This window comes from Crinia signifera, chromosome 3 (assembly GCF_055691185.1).
Source record: "Crinia signifera chromosome 3, ASM5569118v1, whole genome shotgun sequence".
NCBI lineage: Eukaryota > Metazoa > Chordata > Amphibia > Anura > Myobatrachidae > Crinia > Crinia signifera.
The window spans coordinates 148,338,366-148,365,450 of NC_139219.1; the positions used below are offsets into that span (position 1 = coordinate 148,338,366).

Consider the following 27,085-nt stretch of genomic DNA (forward strand, 5'->3'; position numbering starts at 1 on the left):
GATTAGCCCCCACAGCGACTCACAAAAAGTCTCTGATGCCAGGAAGGGGGCAGGTTGAGTGGCAGCGCATCATCGTTGGGTGGGGATGAGGCAGTGCGTGCCTGGTTAGATGCATTGGGCTGGGAGGAGGCAGTGTGTCCCTGGTTAGATGCGTTGGGCGGGAAGGAGGCAGTGTGTCCCTGGTTAGATGCGTTGGGCGGGAAGGAGGCAGTGCGTCCCTGATTAGATGCGTTGGGCGGGAAGGAGGCAGTGCGTCTCTGGTTACCCATTTATACTGCCCAGCAAATTTCTAAATTCAGCTATTTAATGTTGGCCTGCGCAAGCCCCATTTTTAACTATCAATTAGCAAACTTACAGTTGGATTTGGTCAAGTGCATCCACATGTCCATCATAGTTGTAGTCAAAAATTGGCCCAGTAATCACATTTAGTCCATTTCTTTCTGAAGCATACTGATGAAGCAAGACATTGTGCAAGTAGTTCCAGATTCCTGCGCAAAAAGAAAAAGCACGAGGAAACATCATCAATAGAAGCTCACATATTTACTTTAATAGTCATGTTTTAATGATATGTTTATCTGAATCTGAAAAATACAGCAGCCATGTAGAGTATGTAGATAAACAGTGTCTTGAATTTAATGAACACTCAATAAGTTATGGTCATACCTCCCAACTGTCCCGGTTACCGCGGGACTGTCCCGTTTTTTGAGGACGTTCCCACATCCGGCCCTGGGCCAGCAGTGTCCCGCGGCAGGGGGGTCAGTTGGGAGTCCCCACTGTTGCCGTGAATAGACGTTGTGTGCATAGCATCTATTCATGCCCCACAGCGGTGAAAACAGGGGAGTGGCCTCACGGGAGAGCCACAAGTATAGGCCGCACCTCTTTTGCTAGGTCATGCCCTGAAAACTTTCGCCGCGCTTCACCACGCATGTGTGTCCCTCCTGCTCCTGAATGAAAGTTGGGAGGTATGGTTGTCGTCACTATTAATGCGAACCAGACCATGGCTGGGTAAGAGCACAGGCCAAAACTTAGTCATAGACCAGGAAGTATTAACAAGCAGGAAACCATTCCAGTGAGTTTTTGTTCCCACAATGATTATACTGCTTACAATTAATCTTACAACCTTGACTTATTTCCTTAGGTCTATAGAAATCAATATTTCCAACTGTATCAGCTAACATATTAAGCTTATCTCTCTGCTTTGGTATTATTATCAAAGAGCCATTCAAGCATGATCCTATCAGTTCTAAGGAATAGTTGCCAGCATTTACTTATGTTTAATATTCTGTGCATATTTTTTGTAACTATGCATTCCATTACAGATGCAGGACTACAGGTTCAAAATCCAACTGAGTGTGATCAGTTCAAAGGGGTCAAACCTCTTTGTGGTACAAACATGAATTGTGCAACAGGTTAATTTGGGTTTGACTGTCACAGCTGAATTACAGTTCCAAGCTTCAGTTTCTTAAAATAAAGTATGAAATGGTACCGTTTATACTTGAGTAAAAGTCGACCCGAATATAAGCTGAGGCATCTAATTTTACAACAAAAAACTGGGAAAACTTTTTGACTCAAGCGGGACCCTCACTCGAGTATAAGCCGGTAAAAGTAGGCTTATACTCGAGTATATATGGTACTTACTGAAGCGTAAATGGTTCCATTTTCTAGTACAGTATTTACTTTTTTGTAATTTTTAACAAGTAATATTACCGTTCTAGAGTCTGATGCTTAAATTCACCATTAGTATACAAAACCCCAGAGGTAACTGCAGCCTGCTGACCATGAAGTGCAGGGTGGTTCACTAAGAACATCTAAACATACATGTCATAATGTATTTAATATTTGTGCTAAAACGATGCCCCATTCTCTCTGAGCTTTGATAAATAAACTACATTATTTTATTATAATTTTAATAAAGTACTTTTTAAGGATTTTGCAGCAGTGGGGATCCCCATCCATACCGTCCCCCCAGAGATGAATACACGCTCTTTTATTTGAATGCAGGGAAATTTCTGGCTGCTTTTCAAGTAGCTCACAATTGGGGTTCAGCTAGGACATCTCTCTGCACATTTAAAATCTGCCTCTACTACACAGGGAATGATGGTGCAAAGTTACTCCTTTTGGTGTTGGTTTACTCCCAGGTTTGAATCAGACCCTTAATGTTCACTCAAGTGAATATTTAGACTATAAGTTCCATGGGCAGGGCACTTCTTCCTATTCACATGACTTACTTCGCTTACATACCAGCTACACTATACAGCTACTGCTTGGGCTCTGAAGGGTTTGTTGATACTTGCCTGAACCAGTCAATCACATATGCAAGTTGCAAGTATACAAAGGCTGTTTCTGTTTTCCCCAGGACTGTAACTCCGGTGCTGCTGACTATGCATTATTAGGCAGTCCACTTCAATGGTTATCGGCCTAATAATAACCCCTTCCACCAGGTACACAATTCTCTGCTCCTGCAGTTCCCACAGAATTTATGATTGCAGTCACTTCTGTTGAACTATGAAAACTATGTTTTTATCAAGGGTGGCTACAATCATAAATTATTGGGAAGTCATTGTAACCTCCTGCTCAGAACATTGTAGGTGTGTTGTTGTTCTGTTCTTTCCTAGCAATTCTGCTGTCCCAGATAATGAATTAGATACTGTAAGTTTCTCTTAGCTTTTCTGTTCTATTTATATCCCGCTTATCAGTTAGCACGCGATATCAGTATATCCCCGGTTAGCACGCAAGCTCCTTTGTTCTATTGATGTTGCTAGGCCACGCGCCAACGCGTTTCATCATCGACTTCGTCAGAAGGCTGACGAAGTTGATGACGAAACGCGTTGGGGCGTGGCCTAGCGATGTCAATAGAACAAAGGAGCTTGCGTGATAACCGGCTCTAAAGATTACAAGGTGCTGGGCACCACTTCATGCTGATCTGTCTGCAGTACTCTATACCGCTATTCCTGGTACGTGACCCTATCCCTATTCCGTGTTTGTTGTGCATCAATAAATTTGTTTATCAACTTTTACCCGCACTATGGAGCGCCTGTTCTTACTATACCTATAGATCTGCTACACCTGTTTTGGACACAGGAGAACAGAGCTGCCAGATCAAGTGTGAGATCTGAGTGCATTGAAAACTACACAGGGTTGAACTGTGATTAAGGACTGAACAAACCAGTACGTGGGGACGGTAGATCCATAACCATTATATGCTTATAGCACATTGTTTCGGGCCGGGGGCCCGTCTTCAGGACAATAACCATTGTTGTCCTGAAGACGGGCCCCCGGCCCGAAACAATGAGCTATAAGCATATAATGGTTATGGATCTACCGTCCCCATGGACTTGTTTGTTCAGTCCTTAATCACAGTTCAACCCTGTGTAGTTTTTAATGCACTCAGATCCCACACTTGATCCGGCAGCTCTGTTCTCCTGAGTGCATTGAAAACTACACAGGGTTGAACTGTGATTAAGGACTGAACAAACAAGTCCATGGGGACGGTAGATCCATAACCATTATATGCTTATAGCTCATTGTTTCGGGCCGGGGGCCCGTCTTCAGGACAACAATGGTTATTGTCCTGAAGACGGGCCCCCGGCCTGAAACGCTGTTGGCAGCACAGTAAAATTACTGCTATTCTAAGAGCCTGGAGTGACGTTCTCTTTCTTCATTATTGTACATGTACCAGAGTGTCCCTCTGGTGGAACGGGCACCTGGGCCAGGTAAACAAAGTAAGCGAGAGGTGACATGTAGTGCCGGATTCCTGGCGTTTGCAAGCGCCCCCATTACATTTACTTTAAAAATTAAAAAAAAACTTTTAAGATAACTGACTTAAAATAATATGTTCTATTCCAATAACAAATGTTATGCAGGCTAATAATAGACAATTGACTGATTGATGAAGGGGCCCGCGTATATTGTTGAAGTTATACATTCAATGGTATGTAGCAATTACATTTGTACTTTCTATCATTTACTGACAAGCATTTTCATTCAGTTACATAGCTTTAGCGATGGTGCAAAATACGAATGCCCTAAATGCATTATTTCCTAAACTGATGTCCAGGCTGTATCTACGTTTCAAAGGAACATAGTTTAAAAAAGATATACTTACTAAGGAATTCTTTGTACATGGGAACTATGTTACTTGTTATTAGAGAATCATACTGTTCAAGTTCACTGCTGTTAAAGTCTGTAATAAAAGTATACATTGTAATAACATTAGTCATTTGCAAAAACAAACATGTATATTAGCCAGTTACTGTTTCCTCAAAAATGTTAGGATTAGGGGATATTGCTATAGATCGATAGATAGATAGATAGATAGATAGATAGACAGACAGACAGACAGACAGACAGACAGACAGACAGACAGACAGACAGACAGACAGATAGATAGATAGATAGATAGATAGATAGATAGATAGATAGAATTTCTCTGAAAAATTCTTCCTGACTCGCAAGAAATTTGAGAAATGAATAAAACACTGTCAGGATAGTCAGTTACTCCATCTCGTTTACAGAGCAGTGGATACCAACAATAGTCTATCACTGGAAAATCAATGCTTCACCATTATATCCTAAGGGGTACTTTCTGTAGCAATAAGGGAACCAACTGGCCAACTCCCCCATAGTTCTCAGTGACAGTCATGAAACTGGTTAAAGTGTGGAAAATAGATACATGTAGAAAAGTCTAAATCGGCCGCAGGCCTAGAAGTCCTCAGCTATACCAAGGATGTCAGGAATGTGGCGTCCCTCTGCCATAGTGATGACCAGCCCCATGTTGGTCAGGACAGGGCTGATGCCTATGAGGTGGTGGATGTGCAAAACAACTAAGCTCTTTCCTTGCAAAAGCTACCAACTGTCACTGCATACCTCCCAACATGACCCATGCCAGGAGGAACAAACTACTCTACTCCTGGACTTTCCTCTCACTTTATGATTGCTGTCACCTGTGTTGAACAGGTTATATAATAAGAAAGGTGTTTCACCACAGGTGATGGTAATCATAAATTAAGAGGGAAGTCCAGGGACAGAGCATTGTGTCCCTCCTGGAGAGGGTCATGTTGGGAGGTATGTCACTGGGCAGTGGTTTCTCCTGGCTTGGTTTTTGATAAACGTTAGTTTTGGGGACTCCCAGCTTTGACTATTTCATATATTGACAACATTATTTCCATTTGGCCTATGATGGATCAATGAACAGAGAAATGAAATATTATGAACATTGTAAAGTGGTTTCTGAAGGTGCGTACACATTATGTGATATTATCGTGCAGGTTGTTAACGACCGCATCTGAATATCCAGTCAGTGACAGCATGCTCCTGGGTGTGGCTGATTAAGAATATAGTTATCGATATCGTTCAGTGTCTTTACACTATATTGATTGCCCAGGAGTACAGGCAGTTGAAGGGGACAGTTGTTAACGATATTGTTTGTTGATGATATTGCATAATCTGTAGGCACCTTGGGCCCGATCAGACCCTAATGCAGGGCTTGAATTCCCAGCCCTGGCAATTATTGGACGATTGCTATGCACACGGCACACATGTGCAAGCAGTCTGTATGAACGGAACTAGCAAAGGCTGGCCTTCGCTGTCTGTATGCAAGGTGATTGACACCCTGCGACTATTTGGGGGCGGTAACCCACTGTTTTCTGGGAGTGCCCCAAAAAAACACAGGGTTTCCCTGGCTGTTGGGAGGAAGGGCTGTGGATGATGTCAGCCTTCGCAGCACTGGCTTTGCGAACAGTGGGAAATCCATTCAACGGTGATTCCGAAATGGATTTACCCCTGTGTGCACAGCTACAAACCCATTTGCAACTGTGCACATGAACCAGGTATCAATTGTGCAGTGTGACATGGTGCGGCATTATCTACTTGCTGGGCTCCGAACACTCACAGTCCAGCAAGCAGGTCTGAATCAGGCCCTCGGTATTTAAAAATTATGATTCGTTATCTCTTGATATAATTAACAAAGGTATTTTTCCATCTGCTCCCATTGTAAAGATCAGTGGATGCATAGATGCTCTTGCTAGATTTACTATACAGAAGTTGTTGCTTCCCTATTGTAATGTTATAGGGCCTACACACAAGCCGATATTAAGGCATTTTCTAAGGGACATTGCTTAGTTTGGCAAAGTCGCCTAGAAAATGCTCCTACATCGCTCTATGTGTAGTGTCCATAGCAATAGGGTCGCGCATCGCTATCGCCTGGTGATTTAAATCCAGCATGCTGGATATTAATGAGTCAGGGCCTGTGCTCTCACCAGAGAACACTGGCACTGCCAGATCACTCAGCACATATTGCTGACACATCGCTGTGTGCAGAGTGTCTTGCTGAGCGTTCTGAGCAATCTAGCGTCGCTCAGAACGCTCAGCACATCTCCACGTATGTAGGCCCCTTAAACTTACACCATAGGACGTTATTCAAAGAAAATCGCAAATGACAATAAGAGCTTTTGGATTAAGTACATTAATATTGTGATGTTATATGTGGATCTGGTTCATTGGTCATTCATTCCTAGGTGATAAAAATACATTATCTAATTACACAGTATTATCTGTGAGGCAATTTGCTCAAGTGGTTTCACATTTGGTGAAGCTAATTATTAATCATGGTACAATAACACATGTTTTGTGTACTTTAATTAATAGAAAGACACATGCACAAAGGTAGTATGCACAGTATAAAAATGCAATATACAGTCAAAACTATGTAATTACTTTTCTCAAAGACTGATGTAAATCAATTTCCATGTTGGAAGTAAATGTATGTTATGTACACTTGTAATGGCAGTTATTCTAAAGAATTGTCTTTTTTAACAAGGATCAACGATAGTAAATCCTTTGCCAGTACACATCGGTGCCCACAACTACCAACATTGTTGTTTTGTAATCAGTTTATACTTATTGCTCAGCCACATCCACATGATTAAAGCTTTTGAATATATCTATTTAAGGAAATGTCCTTACTGGGAGGATGGAGGAAGCTGTGGGTTATGTTCATCTCTGGCTTGTAGTCTGAGCATTTCTGGCTGTTTGCCTCTGGAACTCTACCGTCAGGCCGCAGACAGTCTGGCAGTGTAGGAGGAATAGAAGATCCTTCTCCCTGTACAAAACAGTCACAGAGCACCAGTTTTATTGACCCTCTAAGCACAATTTCCGCAGCGTTGATACTTTCCCTGTTATTATTTCATAATGGAATATTCCTATTGATAATGTTTGATATGAATGGGATTGATTGGATTGACTCAATGTGCATTCTGAGTAAGAACGTTGTCACAGTACTTTAATGTGCACAGTATTTAAGCTCAATGTAGCTGACCTGGAATATATCAGCGGTCTTCTCTCCTTCGGATAATGACCCATACTGCCCCCTTTCACTTATTCTGGTTGGACTGTTCTTCTGGAAAACATCTGTGAACACTGCTATTTCTGACTGTGGCCAGTAGCACACACCCCAGTCCCCATACACTTCGCATGTGCATATGCAGGGTTTGTGCACCACTGCGAATACTCAGATCTCTGGGTGCACGCACAGTATGTGAGGGGCGGCCTCATTAGCGTATGTGAACGCCCAGCTTTTCATGCTAGTGAGGCCATGAGGTGGACGACGGGAGCGTGCAGCTGACATCAATAGATGTCAGCCGCCCTCCCATTTCCTTCTGAATGTGCATGCATATGTAAGAGTGTCTCAGAGCACCCTTACATAGGCGCGCATGTTCAACATCATTCGATGGTCGCCTGCACTCTGCGAATGGATGTTTATGTAAAACATTCATTCGCAGCCAGTGTGAAGTAATGTACCTTATGAATGGTGGGCCAGCGTACCACCATTCGCAAGGCGGGGTTAGGTTGGCTCGCAAGGATGCGAATACGCATCCGAGCAAATCAACCAGAGTAACCCCCATGGTGTGACTCAGGATCATGGCCGACTTGGACCAGTGTTAATTTTGTCAGGGATTTTCAATTTAGTTTTTGTCTTAGTCACTTTCCTAAAATTTAAGAAATGAAACATCACATTTTAGTCACATTTTTTCATTTCTTCTTAGTCAAGTTTTAGTAATTGGATCTAGACAAACATCTAATTTTCGTCATTGATTTAGTCATATCTTTGCAGTTTATTGATACTGTAATGGATTTTGCATAATATCATGTCTCTATCATTCCCTTGAATACTTCGTATACATTTCACTGTCGGAGGGGCATACTTTACCACCCCCGTTTTTACTATCTGATTTTGGCTTGCTGCATTTTAGATATGCTTTAGATTTAAGCCCCGTACACGGGGTGACAGGTGCTGTGTGCTAAGTAATCTAGTTAAGCACAGATCGCTCAGAACAAAGCGCTGTGTTGTTACAATAATCATATAGGGTTAGGGACCACCCAGGGACGTGCGGTGAGGTAAATGGCTCAAGAGTCCCTGGGAAGTACCAGAGCCAGATATGCACACAATATATGAGCCATGGGGTACATGCAGGCATTAAACACATGTGCAGCAATATACACTGCTGGAGATTCACTCAGTTTTGATAAGAGATGTGCAGAAAAGGTAGCCAGGAGAGGCACTGCCACACCTGCCATAGACTTTTTACTCCAGAGTTTTGACTATAAAAATGATTAGAATAATAAAAATAAGATTTTTTAAATAAATTATTAGTATTTTTGACATACTTTATCAATTCAAAATGTTGGCATATACACTAGTATGACAGGAAAGGTTGTGTCTCACCTGCCTCACCCCACTGCACGCCACTGGGCCATATACAGATAGGGCAGGCCTTATGCTTGCTGGCGAATCGCCAGCAGCATGCTGCTGGCGATCCGCCAGCAACACGGCGCGCCATCTGACTGAGACGCGTGTGCGTCCCCCACGCACGTGCGTCTCAGTATCCGGGCGGCCGGCGGGCGAGGCGGACGCAATACTGTCCGCCTCCCGCTCGAGGGGGGCTGGGGGGACCCGAGGAGGCTGTGGGGGGGTGCGGGCGCCCGGTGTGGGCACCGGGCGACCGTCGGAAGGGGACGGCAGCACCGTCGGAAGGGGACGCGCGCGCACCTCGTGCGCGCGCGTCCCCTTCCGACACACAGATGGCGCGGGAGCAGGGAATGGTGAATGGCGTCGCCATCGCCATCCCCTGCAAAGATGAGCCCGGCCCCATCTGTATAACCATATATTTGCAAACATATGTGACTATGAATTTTCTATTACCATGTAGTGTTCCAGTCTTATTGCTGATACCTTTTGGTGTTCTGGGGTAAAATCTTATTTATTTTTCTTGTTTATAATAACCCCTCTCATGCACCTGAAGAGTATTACTAAATTGATTGAGCAGCTACCATTTATATTGCAACCAGTGTTCCCTCTAAGCTGTGCGCGCGTGTGCGCGCATACACAACTCAACGAGCGTGCGTACAGACATTACAACAGAGCGCACAAAGCAGCAGTGGTCCCTTTTTGCAGTTGTGGACTCAATTAATGTATGTTCACCCATTAACTACATTGTGTGCTGTGTTTTGAATGTTTAAATGTTTAATATCATTTTGAAGTAAAGTTAACACAAATGCAAACATTTTCCATTTATATATAAGTGACGCACAAACATTTTAGTTTCCTTCCAAAGTTGCACAGCCAAAATCTTTTGCCGCACACAGCCTTCGTAAAATTAGAGGGAACATTGATTGCAACCCTATACTGTTTCAGACTGACCAGCTCACCAGGTGCAAATGGTCCAGAAAACACATTTTGTACCAGCCTTGTTACTGCCCCCAAACGATGTTTACCTGTCACTCACTTTGCAAATAAAATTTCTTCCCTTAATAAATCACAGCATGTGAGCAGTGCAGAATTTTGTACAAATATTATATTTCAACACAATTTAATTTTAAATTGAATTCTTACTTCAAACAGCCCAAATCAGATGCATGTGCAAAGTGTTCTGGGAAAGTGAATTACATTTTTTGGCAAAAGTAATGTCAGTTATTTTCCTCATTTTCACTGAGGAAAATATACATTTATACACAATAATGTAGGATTTAATGTGTACATCAACATTTTCGTGTGTAAAAAGTTCAAGGACAACTACATATTAGCTCAGTGGTTCCCAAATATTGTCTTAGAAGCAGAATAAAAGTCCAGGTTTTAACGATATCCATATTAACTTCCAGGTTACATAAGTAGCACAAAGGTCAGTTTGATAATACCATCTGTGCACAATATTCCTAAAACCTGGACTTTTGGGGTCTGCCTTTGGAAAGCAATATATGATGTGCTATATTTTCTATCTATTTGACTACTTTTCTGGTCTATGCCAGTTTCACCCACAGCTATCGCCTGCTTATTTGTTTAAGCTGTTTTATGTTCTAAGTAGGCTCCCAATTGAAATAATTAGTTTGTATCTTTCCATGTGGCATCTAGTAAGTAATGTTGGTCTCTGGCATCAAGTGTAACAACCCCACACATACTTCACCTCTTCTTTAAACACTTTTTATTAGTTATCTATTAGTTGACGTGGCTGGGGAGGTGAGACATCCTTTACTGTAGGATGTGTTAGGTGGCTTAGTCATATCCTACTGCCTACACATAGTATGAAGAACCCTATTATCCAGTGACACCATATGGATAGATGCCAGGTGACTAAAAAAAATGATTTAGCTTAATCACCTTGAAACAAGCAATCAAAACACTACTTTGATATTTTGACACATTGTATATCTCTTCTTCCATATAGTACATGAGAACTCACCTGTGCTTCTATAGTATAAGCACTCCACAGTGGCATCAGTATATCATAGCTGTATCCACTCACGTAGCCTTGGTGGTGAAATTGGCAATATGTACTATTTTCAATAACATTCCGAGGTCTGCCATATGGCAAATATTTCCTTTCTGCCTCACTTACTTTGGGTAGACAAAGGGTAGACACAATTATGTCAGTATTGTGAAATAAATCAAATTAGAGGTGCCACATAAAACTATAGATTCATATTACTTACTGCTGGCATCATCAAGGATTAATCTTCCATTTAGTGTGGATTCATCAACCTTAAAACAAGCAAAGTATATATTCATATCATATTGATAATATGTGAAATATTGACTGGCAAACTTAATAAGTATAATAAGGCTAAGAGACTCATTATAATAACAATAATTGCTGAGCCTTTAGAGCGTTAATCACATTAAAAAGTGTATAATTACAACGAGCCTGGTCATTGTGGGTGAAATTTACTAAGATATGACACAGGTCATGTTTCTATGGGCAACCAATCACATCCTGTGTACTATCTTCTAGAGGGTGGTAAATAAATAAGAATTAGCTTCTGATTGGTTGCCCATAGCAACATGACCTGTGAAGTGTATTTCACATCTTAGTAAATTTCACCCTGTGTGGTGATGTTTGGATAATGGTGCTATAGTTGAGTTTGGTTTTAAGGGTTCTACTTTTTAAACATATAGTAAATTAGTTACTGTAAATCTGACCAGGCAACTTGCATTCTAAAAGCTAGGTGTAACTTGTATCATTGCAGATAAATAGTGGTTTGGGTTCAGTTTACCGTATAATTGCAGGAGCAATTCAAATTGGAGGCTGGCGGCACAAATGTCCAGGTTGATGGCCTTGATTTCTCTGCAGCATGAGTTGGATTATAGACAGGATTTGCCAGTAAATGGTTCAGGCTGCCATGGGTCCCATTGTTTGGAGCAGGTTGGATTTTTAGCAAATCTGTTTAAAAATAATGCATTGATATCAATAATTGGAAAACTTAGTCATACAAATAAAAATAGCAGTGGAGCGCTGCTTGGGCAATAACCCATAGAAGCAATCTTGGTCCCGGTGCCTGTACAATATAAGTTATAGGCACCAGGACCAGCGCATGCGCAGTACCGATATAGGTACTGCGCAATCACCGTTTTTGCAAGGCAGCCCGCACAAAGGTGGGAGAGGGAGAGAACACCTCCCAATGGGACTGCCTTTGTGACTGGCAGGTCAGACTTCCAATTGGAAGTCACTGCCAGTCACAGTGAAGCCAGTGCACTGCGTCTGGCTTCACTACAGTGGCGGAATTTACCTGGGGGGGGGGGGGGGGGGGGGCTGCAGCCCTGCAGCCCATAGGAAAAAAACGACCACTGGTAGTTCATATAAAAGGATGTCATTGGTGTCTTACTGTATATAGAAATGATCATGAAAAGATTATGACATTGACAACTCACCACACATTAAGTTATAGACTTCAATACACTCAAAAGATTCTACTTCTGTTTGCTTTTTAAATCCTGGGCCATGTCCTATAAAGATTGCCTGGAAAACAGTAACAATTAATTGTGAACACAGCCTGCAATATGGAACATAGCAGAGCTTGTTAATTATGTTTCATGAAAAAAATTATTTGAAAACCTCATATACAAGTAAGTCATAAACGAATGTATTTGATATTGATAAATTGGTAATTTAGTAAAAAGTTTTAATGTTTCAACTTTTTGTCCATAATTAAAACTAGTCAGATATAATAGAGGTTGTTTTGGGGAGCTGTACTATATGTAGGGATAATTAATTAGATTAATGAGGTAAGGTAGGGGATATAACTGATTTTAATTTATAAAGTTAATTATTTTATTTTACATCACTCAAACACCTCTGACCCTCATGAGTCCTGGGTTGTGACTGTGATGTTCAGTGGTGCACTCCCGAGTTAAAGCAGGTCAAATTAACAAAAATGAGAGAAAAGAACCTCGGGTGGAATTAACCTAGGGTTAATTATCCTAGGGTGGATCTAGGGGATATAGAGTGCACCCCACCCGAGTTTCTTTTCTCTCTTTTTTGTTAATTTTTTTCATAATTAAAACTAGAGCAGGGGGAGTTATGTAAATCTGCTAATGATCTCCTCTGGCAGTCATTGATTTATTTATTTTTAAATTGATGTGCTTTTTGTATAAAAGTTTTCTACTAAAACTAATGAATAGTAGAGAAAATGTGCCAGAATGACATTTGTCTGGGTTAACATTACGCAGCCCAGCACATTTTGTAAAAAAGTGTGTCTATGTCATGATTTAAATATTTTAAGTATCACTTGTCATCTCCAGACTATACTATTGTAATCTCCTTACTAGGGGTGCCAATCACAGGGCATTGTTTTATTTATTTTTTAAGCATTGAATTTTTATTGAAATTTTATATGGTCAATAACATATAATAATACAAAAAAAACCCCACCCAAAACATAAATGGGGGGGGGGGGGTACGAAAAACAGAAAGGAGGAGAAGACACGGGAGGAGATCACATCAGGTATATGACATGACAATAGTATGTTATATAGTCAGTACATAACAGTCTTATGAGCTACTACAAAGCAGAGGCATTCGAACTCCAGCTAGGGGATCTAAACAACACCTATATTTACGCATATAACCATATCTACTCAGACGTAGCCCGGCATTTGACCATGCATGCGCAGTCTAATTCAGACATGTTGATATTGGAAATTCCAATCCCAGGATTGCACTCCCGGCAATTTTGAGGCCAAATCCCACATCCCGCCAATCCTAATCCTCACAAATACCTCTCTCCACTCCAATTTATACTCAATGTTGCAGCCTGGCTCATCTTTCTCACCAGATGCACAACATCAAGCTCCCCTCTCATACAAGTCCTTCACTGGCTTTCCTCACCTCTGAATCCAATTCAAGCTTTTTACACTCACAACCATTCCTCTACCATTTACATCGCTGACCTTATATCCCTTTACACTCCCACCCATTCTCTTTGCTCCTCTAATGCATGCCGCCTCTGCCGCAAACTGATCACTTCCTCCAACTCCTACCTCCAAGACTTTACATGTGCTGCTGCCTTTATCTACAATGCTCTATCTCTGTCCCTCAGACTCTCTACAAAACTTCAAACAGACATTCTTCTTCACTAAACCCAGCCAACTCTCATCCTAACCCTCTGTTCTACTCTGTCACCCCTGTCTGTATGCCCTTCCCCTTTAGATTGTAAGCTCTCACAAACCGGGCCTTCTTCCTTCATGTGCTTTTCCTTCTCTGACTTAAACCATCTTCTACTTAATACTATCTTCGACAGCACCCTCGGTTTTCTGCCACCCTGGTACTTATTTCAGTTTAGTTTTCCAATGCAGCCATGTTTATATACTCTGTACTAGATGGTACCCAACAGAGCAGTTCAAGTATTGCTCAATTTGTGCACGCACAGCCGCCGGTGCTGGCATTACTTTTATGTTGTTCTGTCATTTTGACACTTTATCACTTTCCTAAGCTTAATAAATCTCCCCCCAAGTTTGAGAAACACTGGACTACTGTAATATTGTGCCACAAATGTATTGTGTGCAGAGATTGGTCATGTCATTCAGATCATGTCATCTGTCATTAAAAGAAACAGTGTGCCTCATTTCTCAGATCTGTCAGCTTTGTCCCTAGCATACAGTAGGTGGATATAGGAGTCTGGAAACCCCTAAGCAAAACATTATTAGCCCCCCCCCCCCCCCCCCCCAATAAATATTTTTTTTTGTCCCCCCTCCAAATAGAATAGGATGTGCCTCCCCCTCCCTGTAGTATAGAATATGAGGTACTTGTGAGTTATCTGGACGCCCGATTTTTTGATTGTATGCCTTAAGTTAAGGCATACAATCAGATGCGATGCGATATCGCATCGCATCGCATCGCATCGCATGCGATATCGGATGCGATGACCCGATTTTTCCATAGGAATCAATGTTAAAATGATTCCTATGGAAAAAGGGGTCCTTTTCATACCCCTACTATCCAAGTGGGCATGGAGTTGGATATAAACCTGTGGCGAGCGTAGCGAGCCACCGAGCCCGAAGCGTGGCGAGCGAAGCGAGCCCCGCGAGGGGACGGTATTCCGTGTCCCCTCGCGGGGCTCGCTACGCTCGCCACGCTTCGGGCTCGGTGGCTCGCTACGCTCGCCACAGGTTTATATCCAACTCCATGCCCACTTGGATAGTAGGGGTATGAAAAGGACCCCTTTTTCCCATTGAATTCCATGTTAAAATGGACTCAGTCCATTTTAACATTGATTCCTATGGAAAAATCGGGTCATCGCATCGCATCGCATCGCATCCGATGGTCGCATGCGATGCGATGCGATGTGCCCGATCCGACCCGATTTTCAAATCGGGCGTCCGGATAACTCACATGTACCGAATATGAGCCTCCCCTCCTTTAGAGTAATGGAAACGCACACTGCCTTTGGATCCCATGCATTCTAGCTGCGCTTCTCCCAGTATCATGCAGGAAAGGAAGCAGACATGCCACCCCCAGCAGGTGCAGCCTATAGGCACGTGCCTCATCTGACTATTGGGAAATCTGCAGTGACGTGCGGTGAGGTCAGTGCCTGGGGAGGCACTGACCTTCCCGCACTGGACCACAGGCAGCCATTACCACCAAGTGCTGCGCACTCATACATACATACATACATACATACATACATACATACACTGACACTCATACATACATACATACATACATACATGCACTAACGCTCTCATTCATACATACACTGACACTCATACATACATACATACATACATACATACATACATACATGCACTAACGCTCTCATTCATACATACACTGACACTCATACATATATACATACATGCACTGATGCACTCATACATACATACACTGAGACTCATACATACATGCACTAATGCACTCATTCATACATACATACATACATACACTGGTCCCATTCATATATACATTCCACCCACCTGTCACACTTAGGCCACCTTCCCCCAGTGACTGTAGGCAGCTACTACTGGGGACACTAACTAATTAGGGCATTTTACCGAAAGCCATGCTGCTGCTGCTCCTTAGTGCTGCTGCTGGCTCATGGAGTCCCTGGTGTCGGCTGCTGCTGCCGGGTCACAGGTGGGCACGGTCTCCTCTCCTGCTGCGGCACCTAGGTCCAGCTGCTGTCGGGGAGGTGCGGGAGGGGGCGGGGGACTGCTTCCCCTTGGTCCCGCACTGCTGGTGAGACAGGGAGCAGGACTGTGTTGTGGAGCAGGGGGCGGCGACGACAATCCTCCGCAGGAATTGATCCTGTGACCTGGATTGGGAGGCTGAGTTTTGCGTCCCCCTTCCAGAGTTACGGTGCCGGGGCTCCTGCTGTTAGTTGGAAGTGCTCGCTGTGGGGTCCTGCTCGAGGCGCGCAGCGGCGCATCTCCCTCCTGTTTGCCGTTCCCGGGACATCCCCCCCACCCCTCCTCCTCCTCTGCCAGCAGACTCACCTGTCCTTGGCTATCTCCCAGCGGCTCCGGACTCCCTGCGCTGCTGCCTCGTCACCAGGTGGGCCTTACATGTGTGTGATTGGACAGCGGATCCAGCACTGGATCCGCTGACCCAATCACATCTGGGGGCGTGCGTTCATACTGGTGCCCCTGTCATTGCGGCACCAGTATGAATGCCGCTTCCCCATTCATTTTCAATGGGCTTTTACAGCCCATTGCTGCACCCTGTCCTCTTCAAAGTGAGATCTATATTGCAGTGTAAAAATAAAGCAGTCAGTATTTTCCCTGCACAGAAACAAAACAACTCACCCAAAGCTAATTCTCTCTGCACATTTTACACCCCCCCCCCTGCAGTGTACATGGTTTTGTCCATCTAAGAAGGAATGCGCCAGAAGGAGTGAACCAAAATAACCCCCATAGGCCAAGTTGACTACTAGATTGTAAGCTCATCAGAGCAGGGCCCTCTTCCCTCCTGTCATCTAAGCCCTCTTTACATTTCACTCACAGCTCTCCCATACTGAAACACTCAGTGTCCATCTTTGACTACAAGCCCTTATTGTACGTCTCAAGTCCTCTCTACTTACTTTTAAGCTGTAATGTGTATTGAACTGTGGCATTAATTTTACCTGTAATCTATTTCTGTTATTTATTTACTGTAAGTTTTGTCTCCCTGTACTGTTCCTTTGTACGGTGCTGCGAAACACTTGTGGTGCCTTATAAATAAAATAATAACGATAATAATAACAACATAGATCGAGATGATCTGTGTGAAGTAAAATTCATGCACAGCCCTCGGTCTGCGCATGTGCCATTGGCTTCTATCAGAGTGGGAGCACAAAAAGGTGACCATAGAGTTTGACTGCATTTCTTATGCTCATAATGTTCCCTAAGGCGGCATGTATCAGTGTAAAAATGGAGTCAAACCACAATTTTCTGTACCATAAATTGATCTTTTTAATATAAATTGTACATTACCTCCATGCTTTTGAACTCATTGTCATATCCATGGTTCCCACCTCCACAAAAGGTATATGAAGTGTCCCTGTTTGAAAATGAAGATAAATGTATTTTAATACTACGCAATAGAATATTGTTTTGGCAGTTATTTATAGTTATATAATTACTTTATCAGGCTACCAGTTACATTGTGGCCTTCATTATAATCCTAAGTATCTGAAAAACAAAAGTTTTGAAAATGCTGGGCATTCCCATGGTAATCGGCCTGTGACGTGTGTTCCTGGGGCGGGCAGCTGCCCGCCCACTTCCTGCCGAATGTCCACACATATCTAAGGTTACCTGAGAGTAACCTTAGATATGAGTGGACCTTCTACATCATTCGATGGTTGGCGACCATTGAATGATGTGGGTGTTTCCCAACAGCCTGCAATGGACGTTTATGTTAAATATTCATTCGCAGCCTGTGTGAAGGTATGCAGCGTGCGAGGAGGGGCGGGTGTCCCGCTTTTGGCGGGTGGCGTCTGGTGGATTCACAAAGCTGCAAATTCACAGCCTTGGAACAACTAGAATAACCCCATAATTTCATAAAGTAACATAAAGCATACATACAGGGATTAAGGCATGTTCTGTATCTCATTAAACATAGGTCATTATTAATTACCGTACCGAATATTTTTTACCTTTTTTTTACAAGTACCGAATATTTTTTACCTTAATAACATTAATTTCAATTAATTGCAGACAATTGTGACCACCTTACAACACACAATATTGTTTTCATCCACTTAGGCCAAATTCTGGCTGTTTACTAAGCAACAGAACAGCAGCACAATACACGGCAGTTTATTACTGTACATATTTATTAAATGCTGCCACACAGCAGCGAGAAAAATGAAAGGTGGTGCATGATGGAATTGTCCTTGGGCCCTCCCTTATGTTGTTTATTAAAATAGAGAATGCACAGTTTAACAAACCAACCCCTCCAGGAACACGGACTGCAGCTTTTGTGGCTGAAGTGTTTGGTTTGTACGGGCCCACGCAAAACAAGCTAATGAGCAGCTTAAGGCAACAGCTCTATGGTGAAAAAAATATCATCATCATTGCCATACTCATCCTGCAAAGTCATAGTACTTATATTGCATAGTTGGGTATGGCCTGCAAAACCACAATACTTTAATGCACAATGGGGTACATCCTGCAGTCACAGTACTTGTATGCACTGTGGGGTACAGCACAAAACAAAAATGTTTTTTTTTTTACTTTTATAAAATATTTTTTTTACTTTATTTTAAACTTGCGTTAACTCATATTGTGTGCTATGAACAACACATAGTGGGGTATGCCCTGCAGTTACAGTACTTCCATACACAGTAGGGTATGGCCTGCAGAGTCACAGTACTTGTATGGAAAGGTGTGTAAAACCTGCAGAGTCACAGTGAGATACAGTTGGGTGCAGCAAGCAGAGCTTATATAATGGTGTTGAGCTGCGGCGTCTTATATGGGATGGAAGTTCCGGGAGAATCAGATGCTGGGAGTATGATGTTCGGCCTCGCATTCGGATCCAAGTTTGGTGGGCACTTGGATCCCGGCGTTCGGAGTGGTTCGAATTCCACAGAATTCGAGCTGATCATCTCTAGTAATTATTGACTACATGTATACAATTCAATGACTTTAATTGTAGGTGTATTTGAGGAGATATATTTTTTTATATTTTAAATATTATTAGAACTAACTTGCATGGGTGAATATTTATATACCCATAAGGCTGCAAACATACTGTCTATCAGAATCTATGGTAAACTGGGTTCCACATTCATTTAATTATGTATAAAGCTGAGAATTCAAACTAAAATTAAGAACATACTGTACATATATGTGTGTGTAATGTGACAAGGGATCGCATACATTGGATAAAGATGAAGTCCTGAATGAATGTTCATGGTGCGGGAACAAGATGTCACTGATCTGCTAGGTCTGCATCTTTTTTTTGCTGCCTACACCATTTATAGCATTCCCTTGGATATTCTTTGCACAGAATTTTTTTTTTTTTAACATCACGCCTTTTAACAAGAAGCTGAATACTACTCAAAGTTAGTGTATATCTGATACTGAGCAGTGTGTACGATGGTAAACAAACATCCAAAATAAAAGCATCATTAAATAAAGAGGATTAGAGCAGGTTTTTTTTCTTTTTTTACTATACCTCACAAAAAGCCACTTTTTGTCCACGTAGATATTAACTTTGTCAATGCGAATTTGGTTGGCATAATGAAACCGCTTAGGTAGGTCTTGCTTCAAGTAAGGCTTGAAATGCTGATCTGGCTTACGACACTGAGGGCAACAATAACAAATAAGTCAATAATTAGGATTTAAATAAATATGTAAATAAAACAATTTTAAAGAAATTATAATAATCACCATGCATGTGAATTGTGCTTAAACTAGAGATGTGCACCGTACCATATTTTGCTGGATTTGGCTCTGATTTGCCATGAGGCTTTGGATTTGGATTTGCCAAACCATTGTGACTGGTATTTGGAAAAATTGGGTCCTTTTTTGTTCCAAGAGTACTACTAACCTCAATAATATTAGTTTACATTAATTTCCAGACACTTTTAACCACCTCACAATAGGTCATTGCATGTCAGTTCACCCAGGCATGATACTTTGTACACTAGATGATACCACATAGCTTTTAACCCATGTAAAATATTATTCTCTAGGCCTGGGGAAGCCAACTTCAGTCCTTGAGAGCTACCAACAGTTAATGTTTTCCAGATCTCACAGAATCACAAGTTAAGTAATTAGCTCCACCCGTGGATCTTTGAAAATGTTTCAGCTAGTAATGACTGCACCTGTGCAGCAACTAGGTTGTCTGGAAAATGTGAACTGTTGGTAGCTCTCGAGGACCGTAGATGGCTACCACTGCTCTAGGCCATAGTTTTTGAGATATTGGGGGTTAAAGTTTTGTGAAATAACTCGGAAATTATAAATTTTTATGTGAGGTGTATGTGAGCGGAAAAAAATCCTACCACAGTACCTAATCTCTTTGTTTTATTAATCTTGACTGAATCTGTAATTATACATTCCTTTACTTCACACTTAATTATTTTTTGGTAAAATGTGGGTTCAGAAAACATTATCAACCAAAGGAAGAAAAGTTATGTCCCATCTCTGGTTTAAAACAGAACCTTAAAAAGTGTGCTTTATATGGCTGTAAAAGAAAAATACTAGGATTTTGATTGCCTGTATTTTAATGTTTAATTAGAATTCTATTTAAAAATGAAAATTTCCATTACAGCCCCTCTCATCCAATCCGCAAGCGCGCCATGGCACGGTTTCTGGTGGAGCTGGCAGATGGCAGGGGTGCGCAAGAGTCTCACTTGCTTGCGCATCCCTATGTACTGTACCTCGGTGCAGGCTTCAGGGTCGCATGGCAGGCTTCGGGGGGTCGGGGCGATGAGGGTAGCAGAGCTCACAGAATTCTGCTGCGATGTATCGTACCAATTAGTGTGCTGTATGAATGGTGCACACGCATCCCATTCTGACAGACAGCTGGACCTGGCGGATGGCGACAGATTCACCAGGAGCTGTTTTAATGAGCGGCTCCATCTGTATGTATAATTTTGCCATCCTGGGGAGTATTTTAATTTGTATGTTTCTAAATATGTGTGCAGATTTCTTATTACACATAGGGGGGTATTCCATTAGCAGTGATGACCCATTTTCGTGTGACACTGCCGAAAGTGCTCATAGAGAATAACGGCTAGTGTGTATGAGGCTTAAAGTTAAAAACGAAATTGTCAGTCATTCACTAAACACTTAATTGTGTCATCAGCCACTTATTACGTATAAAAACTGCAATAGAAACAGCTAAAGGAACGTCAGACACTTCAGTATAAAATGTACTGTAACTACACTATGGGCCTTAATTAGATCTGAGCTCATTATAAATGTGTTCGGAAAATAGGCAAAACAATGTGCACTGCAGGTGGAGTAGATGTAACATGTGCAGAGAGAGTTAAATTTGGGTGGGGTGTGCTGAAACGGAAATCTAAATTGCAGTGTAAAAATAATTCAGCCAGTATTTACCCTGAACAGAAACAAAATAACTCACACAAATCTAACTCTCTCTATATATGTTACATCTGTCCCACCTGCAGTGCACATGGTTTTGCCCATTTTCCCAACAATTTTGTACTGAGCTCAGATCAGAATAAGGCCCTATGTGAGAATGAAATAGCAAGTGTGAAACACGACTTTTGGAACAGTTGAACAAAGTTCAATCGGATATAATGTTGATTAGAGAGGATGCCCAGAAAACTAGAGACAGGGTAGTGGAGCTGGAGAAGCGTGTTTCAGATACAGAGGACATTATGGCTCCTTTACAGGCCCATGTCAAGGCCATGTCTGGGCAAATAGCGGACCTACGTTTTAAGATCACAGATTTGGAGGGCCGTTCTCGGCGAAATAATGTCCGTATTGTGGGACTTGAAGAACGAGTAGAGGGCCGTGAACCTGAAAAATTTGTGGAAACATGGCTGCTGCAAGAATTCGGCAAGGAGAGTTTTTCACCCCAATTTGTCATCGAGAGGGCTCATCGAATCCCGGGTCGTCCATCGATCCCAGGAGGACCACCACGTACTCTGATTGCCAAGTTCTTGAACTTTAGAGACCGGGATCAAGCCCTAAGGCTCACCCGGGCAAAAATGGATTTTGGTCATAAAGGGTCCAAGGTCTCTATCTTTCCAGATCTTCCTCAGGATGTCCAAAAAGACAGGGCAAAATTTGGCAATGTGAAAGCTCGGTTGAGAGAGCTAGAATTAAAATACTCGATGCAATATCCCTCCAAACTTCGAGTAGTGGCTAATGGAGAGACAATATTTTTTCCAGCAGTAGCTGATGCAGTTACTTGGCTGGATAAGTTCTATCCTGGCAAGACCAGCATGCAGTAGAATACCTAATTTGATGGGTTTTTTTTCTTGACTACTGATCTCCCCGCTCTGTTTTTTTTTTTTCCTTTTCTCCCTTTCTTTTTTCTTTTTCTTTTTTTTTTGTTTTTTATTCACCCTACGCCTGTGGGGGCCTATGAATGTAAAGCAATAAGTTATACTTAATTAATCGTATGTGGGGGGGGGGGGGGTGTGGGATAAACAATCGGTCAATAGTTTGAAAATATGTGCCGGGGCTCCCCGCCGTGCTTGAGGTGGTTATCTAGTAAAAGTCCCCAAGCGTAAGAATAAGTGTGGGGTAGCGAATGGGGGGCACGGTCATAGGTATGCCTTATGGGAGAGGTTATACAGGGAGGGGGGAGGAGGGGGGGTATATGTTAAATGTTGTTCGTTTTTATTTTTTTGTCTGAAGGTGGAATTGTTAATCTTCTTTGTGATTTTTATACCCTTGCTATACCAACCCAAAACAATATAAAAAGAAACTGTAATATCTGGAGAAAAACCCAATTTCACTTGATACGTCAAATCCTGCTTCTAGACGATAAATTGAGCCAATGGTTAAAATCGTGACATGGAACGTTCGAGGGCTGAATGATAAGGTGAAGCGGGCCCTGCTACTCAAGCATTGTAAAACTCTGGAGGCTGACGTGATCTGTCTCCAGGAGACGCATTTACCCAGTGAGAAGTGGTGTTCCTTGAAACGACCCTGGATTGCTGAAATGTTTCATGCTCCTTTCTCGTCAGCCTCCCGAGGAGTATCAATCTTGATAAAGAGATCAGCTGCGTATGAACATATTACTGCCCAGATCGATCCAATGGGGCGTTATGTCTTTCTGGACTGTATTCTGGGCATTAGCAGGATCTCGTTGCTCTCTGTCTACATTCCCCCTCCATTTGGGTTCGATATTCTTAGAGCAGCATTAGAGTTTATTGTGGCAAGGCCTGATAATCCTTTTATCTGTTTAGGAGATTTTAATATGGTGATGAATTATGGTCTTGATATTTGGTGCCCCAGAAAGACCACTCCCTTAGGTGAGAGTTCTCTTGCCAGATTTACTGCTGACTTGGGATGGTGTGAGGTGTGGCGAGAGAGGTTTCCCAATCTGCGGCAATATTCATGCTATTCTTCCTCCCATAATAACTTCTCACGAATTGACTTGATTTTTACATCTAGGGTCTTGGTTAATAAAATACTAAATATTGAATACAGCTCAAGGGGGATTTCGGACCACTCCCCAATGATATTGGTATTGGATCCAGAGTCCTGCCAGGGATTTCGATATTGGAAGCTTCAACCAAGCTGGTTAACACAAATAGAGAATATTAACGATCTCAAGATAGAAATGGAGGGTTTTTTCGGATTCAACATAGACTCGGCTAGACCAGGGAGTGTATGGGAATCATTTAAAGCATTTCTGCGGGGTACTATGATTAAAAAAATATCATACGCCAGAAGCCTGCTACAAAAAAAAGCCATAACATTAGAGAACTCAATGGTAGCACTAGAACAAATATACATTATTAATCAGACAGACCCTGTGAGGCGGGAGTGGCTGACGGCCCAACGCGCGAAGGTGGAATTGTTAATCTTCTTTGTGATTTTTATACCCTTGCTATACCAACCCAAAACAATATAAAAAGAAACTGTAATATCTGGAGAAAAACCCAATTTCACTTGATATGTCAAATCCTGCTTCTAGACGATAAATTGAGCCAATGGTTAAAATCGTGACATGGAACGTTCGAGGGCTGAATGATAAGGTGAAGCGGGCCCTGCTACTCAAGCATTGTAAAACTCTGGAGGCTGACGTGATCTGTCTCCAGGAGACGCATTTACCCAGTGAGAAGTGGTGTTCCTTGAAACGACCCTGGATTGCTGAAATGTTTCATGCTCCTTTCTCGTCAGCCTCCCGAGGAGTATCAATCTTGATAAAGAGATCAGCTGCGTATGAACATATTACTGCCCAGATCGATCCAATGGGGCGTTATGTCTTTCTGGACTGTATTCTGGGCATTAGCAGGATCTCGTTGCTCTCTGTCTACATTCCCCCTCCATTTGGGTTCGATATTCTTAGAGCAGCATTAGAGTTTATTGTGGCAAGGCCTGATAATCCTTTTATCTGTTTAGGAGATTTTAATATGGTGATGAATTATGGTCTTGATATTTGGTGCCCCAGAAAGACCACTCCCTTAGGTGAGAGTTCTCTTGCCAGATTTACTGCTGACTTGGGATGGTGTGAGGTGTGGCGAGAGAGGTTTCCCAATTTGCGGCAATATTCATGCTATTCTTCCTCCCATAATAACTTCTCACGAATTGACTTGATTTTTACATCTAGGGTCTTGGTTAATAAAATACTAAATATTGAATACAGCTCAAGGGGGATTTCGGACCACTCCCCAATGATATTGGTATTGGATCCAGAGTCCTGCCAGGGCTTTCGATATTGGAAGCTTCAACCAAGCTGGTTAACACAAATAGAGAATATTAACGATCTCAAGATAGAAATGGAGGGTTTTTTCGGATTCAACATAGACTCGGCTAGACCAGGGAGTGTATGGGAATCATTTAAAGCATTTCTGCGGGGTACTATGATTAAAAAAATATCATACGCCAGAAGCCTGCTACAAAAAAAAGCCATAACATTAGAGAACTCAATGGTAGCACTAGAACAAATATACATTATTAATCAGACAGACCCTGTGAGGCGGGAGTGGCTGACGGCCCAACGCGCTTGGGTCACCCATCTACAAGAATTGGCCAAGTTCAGGTTACTAAAGGATTCACATAGAAGATATCTAAATGCAGACAGGGCCGGCAAATTGATGGCCTATATGGCAAAAACTGACGAACCTTCTAGGTTAATCACTAAAATCTGTTCCCCCAGTGGGGAAACAGTTAGTGATACCTCAAAAATCGCTGAAGTGTTCATGGATCACTATAAAGAAATTTATCTCTCCAAACTAACACCAGGATTTGGTAGTAGCTTGGCCTACCTGGGGGCCATGGATTTGCCTGTCCTGTCTTGTCAAGATAGAGAAACTCTGGAATTACCAATTACCCTGGGTGAGGTGGAGGGGGCAAAAAGAAATATAGCAACGGGTAAAGCCCCTGGTATTGATGGCCTCCCAGCAGAAATATATAAGATGTTCACTGATACTCTGTCCAGTAGGCTTCTTTACTTCTTCCAAGAAATGGAAAAAGAGGGCCAACTTTCTAAAAAGGGCAAAGACCCATTAAGGGCAGAATCGTATAGACCTATTTCGCTGCTCACGGTCGACGCCAAGGTGTATGCAACAATTCTGGCCAGTAGAATTAATGATATAATTGATAAAATCGTCCATATTGACCAGACAGGCTTTAGGAAAGGGAAATCTACAGCAATAAATGTTCGGAGAATGTTTTCCTACCTACAGACAGGAAAAATCATGGGGTCTGAGATTGCCTTGGCCTCCTTTGACACTAATAAGGCCTTTGACTCTCTTGAGTGGCCATATTTGAGATCCACTCTTGAAGCTTTTGGCTTTGGAGCAGGCCTGATTAAAAGGATCCTATTGATCTATCATAATCCATCTGCACGGATAACTATTAATGGATATGTTTCAGATCCATTCCCTATATACCGCGGGACGAGACAGGGCTGCCCGCTTTCCCCCACGCTGTTCGCTCTGGCCATTGAACCTGTTGCATGTAAACTAAGGAACATATTGGGTCGGGGCCAGCAGTGTGGGGGGGCGGGTAGCCTTGTCTCGCTATATGCAGATGACCTATTAGTGGGCATGGCAAACTATAAGCATGAACTCCCGTTGGTATTGGAAACTCTCCATGAATTAGGATTATACTCGGGGCTAACAATAAACAGTAGTAAATCTCACTTACTGATCGATAAAACTGACATTGGATCTATGGGTGAACCAGATGAGGTAATAGATATACCAAGGGCCGAAAGATTTGAATATTTGGGGGTGGTAATCTCAAAAGATGCTTCAGATTTTATAAAATATAATATTGTTCCAGTAATTGAAGCAATTAGAGCTAAATGTAAGAACTGGCTAAAACTGCCCTTAACGGTGATAGGAAGGGTAAACCTTATCAAAATGATGGTTTTGCCTAAACTACTTTATCTACTACAACACTCTCCTGCATATATTCCTGACACTATATTCAGAAAGATCAATGGGATAATAACCTCCTTTATTTGGAGAAATAAATGCCCCAGAGTCAAGTTAACCACACTGATGAGACCAGGAGACTGCGGTGGGCTCGCCCTCCCAAATTTCAAATTTTACTACATAGCTGCGCAGTTGGTACATCTCCGAGAGTGGATGATAGAATCGCCCCATTCGATAGAACTAATAAACTTAATTAAAAAGACCCTCCCGGGCTACTCCCCACTACAAGCTATCTTGACGAATAGATGCCGTAAGAAGTATCCCATGATCCTTAATCAAGCAATTAGAGTCTGGAAATGGATTTCTAAGGAAATTGGTTACATAGATTCTGACCCTGAAATAAACCTCTCTTCCCTATCCTCCTTTAAAAATCTTAAAAAACATCAAGGAATGGCAGCCTGGTCACAGTTTGGAATAAGAACCCTGGGCCATGTAGTTGCGCAAAGAGGGGTTAAAACATTTGCCCAGCTACAAACTGAATTCAAAATACCGAACAGTATGTTCTTTCGTTTCCTCCAGCTTAGAAGCGCCGTAGAGGACCATTTAAGGGTATCCTCCTCTTGTGTAAAAGACCATCCAGTAAAAATATTCCTTAGGAAAATCAGTCCAGCTAAAGGGGTATCAAAATGTTATAAGTACATCTCATCTCTTGTGCTAACTTCTGGCCTGGGTGATCTTTTGACAAAGTGGATCAGGGATATCCCGGACTTAATACCTGAAGAGTGGGATCGGGCTTTAGTCATACCCA

At 42.3% G+C, this 27,085-nt stretch overlaps 1 protein-coding gene across 1 annotated transcript in view; it reads right to left on the reverse strand.

The window, feature by feature from the left end:
- Positions 1-27,085, reverse strand: part of ENPP3 (ectonucleotide pyrophosphatase/phosphodiesterase 3) — a 128,110-nt gene that overhangs the window by 15,410 nt on the left and 85,615 nt on the right. Inside the window, exons 15-23 of the mRNA XM_083176707.1 lie at positions 19,419-19,546; positions 17,234-17,300; positions 12,200-12,287; positions 11,545-11,711; positions 10,984-11,032; positions 10,734-10,888; positions 6,964-7,099; positions 4,106-4,183; positions 356-488 (exon numbers count right to left, since the gene is read on the reverse strand). Of these exons, the coding sequence (XP_083032833.1) occupies positions 356-488; positions 4,106-4,183; positions 6,964-7,099; positions 10,734-10,888; positions 10,984-11,032; positions 11,545-11,711; positions 12,200-12,287; positions 17,234-17,300; positions 19,419-19,546 (1,001 nt within the window). The remainder of the gene's footprint in view (positions 1-355; positions 489-4,105; positions 4,184-6,963; positions 7,100-10,733; positions 10,889-10,983; positions 11,033-11,544; positions 11,712-12,199; positions 12,288-17,233; positions 17,301-19,418; positions 19,547-27,085) is intronic.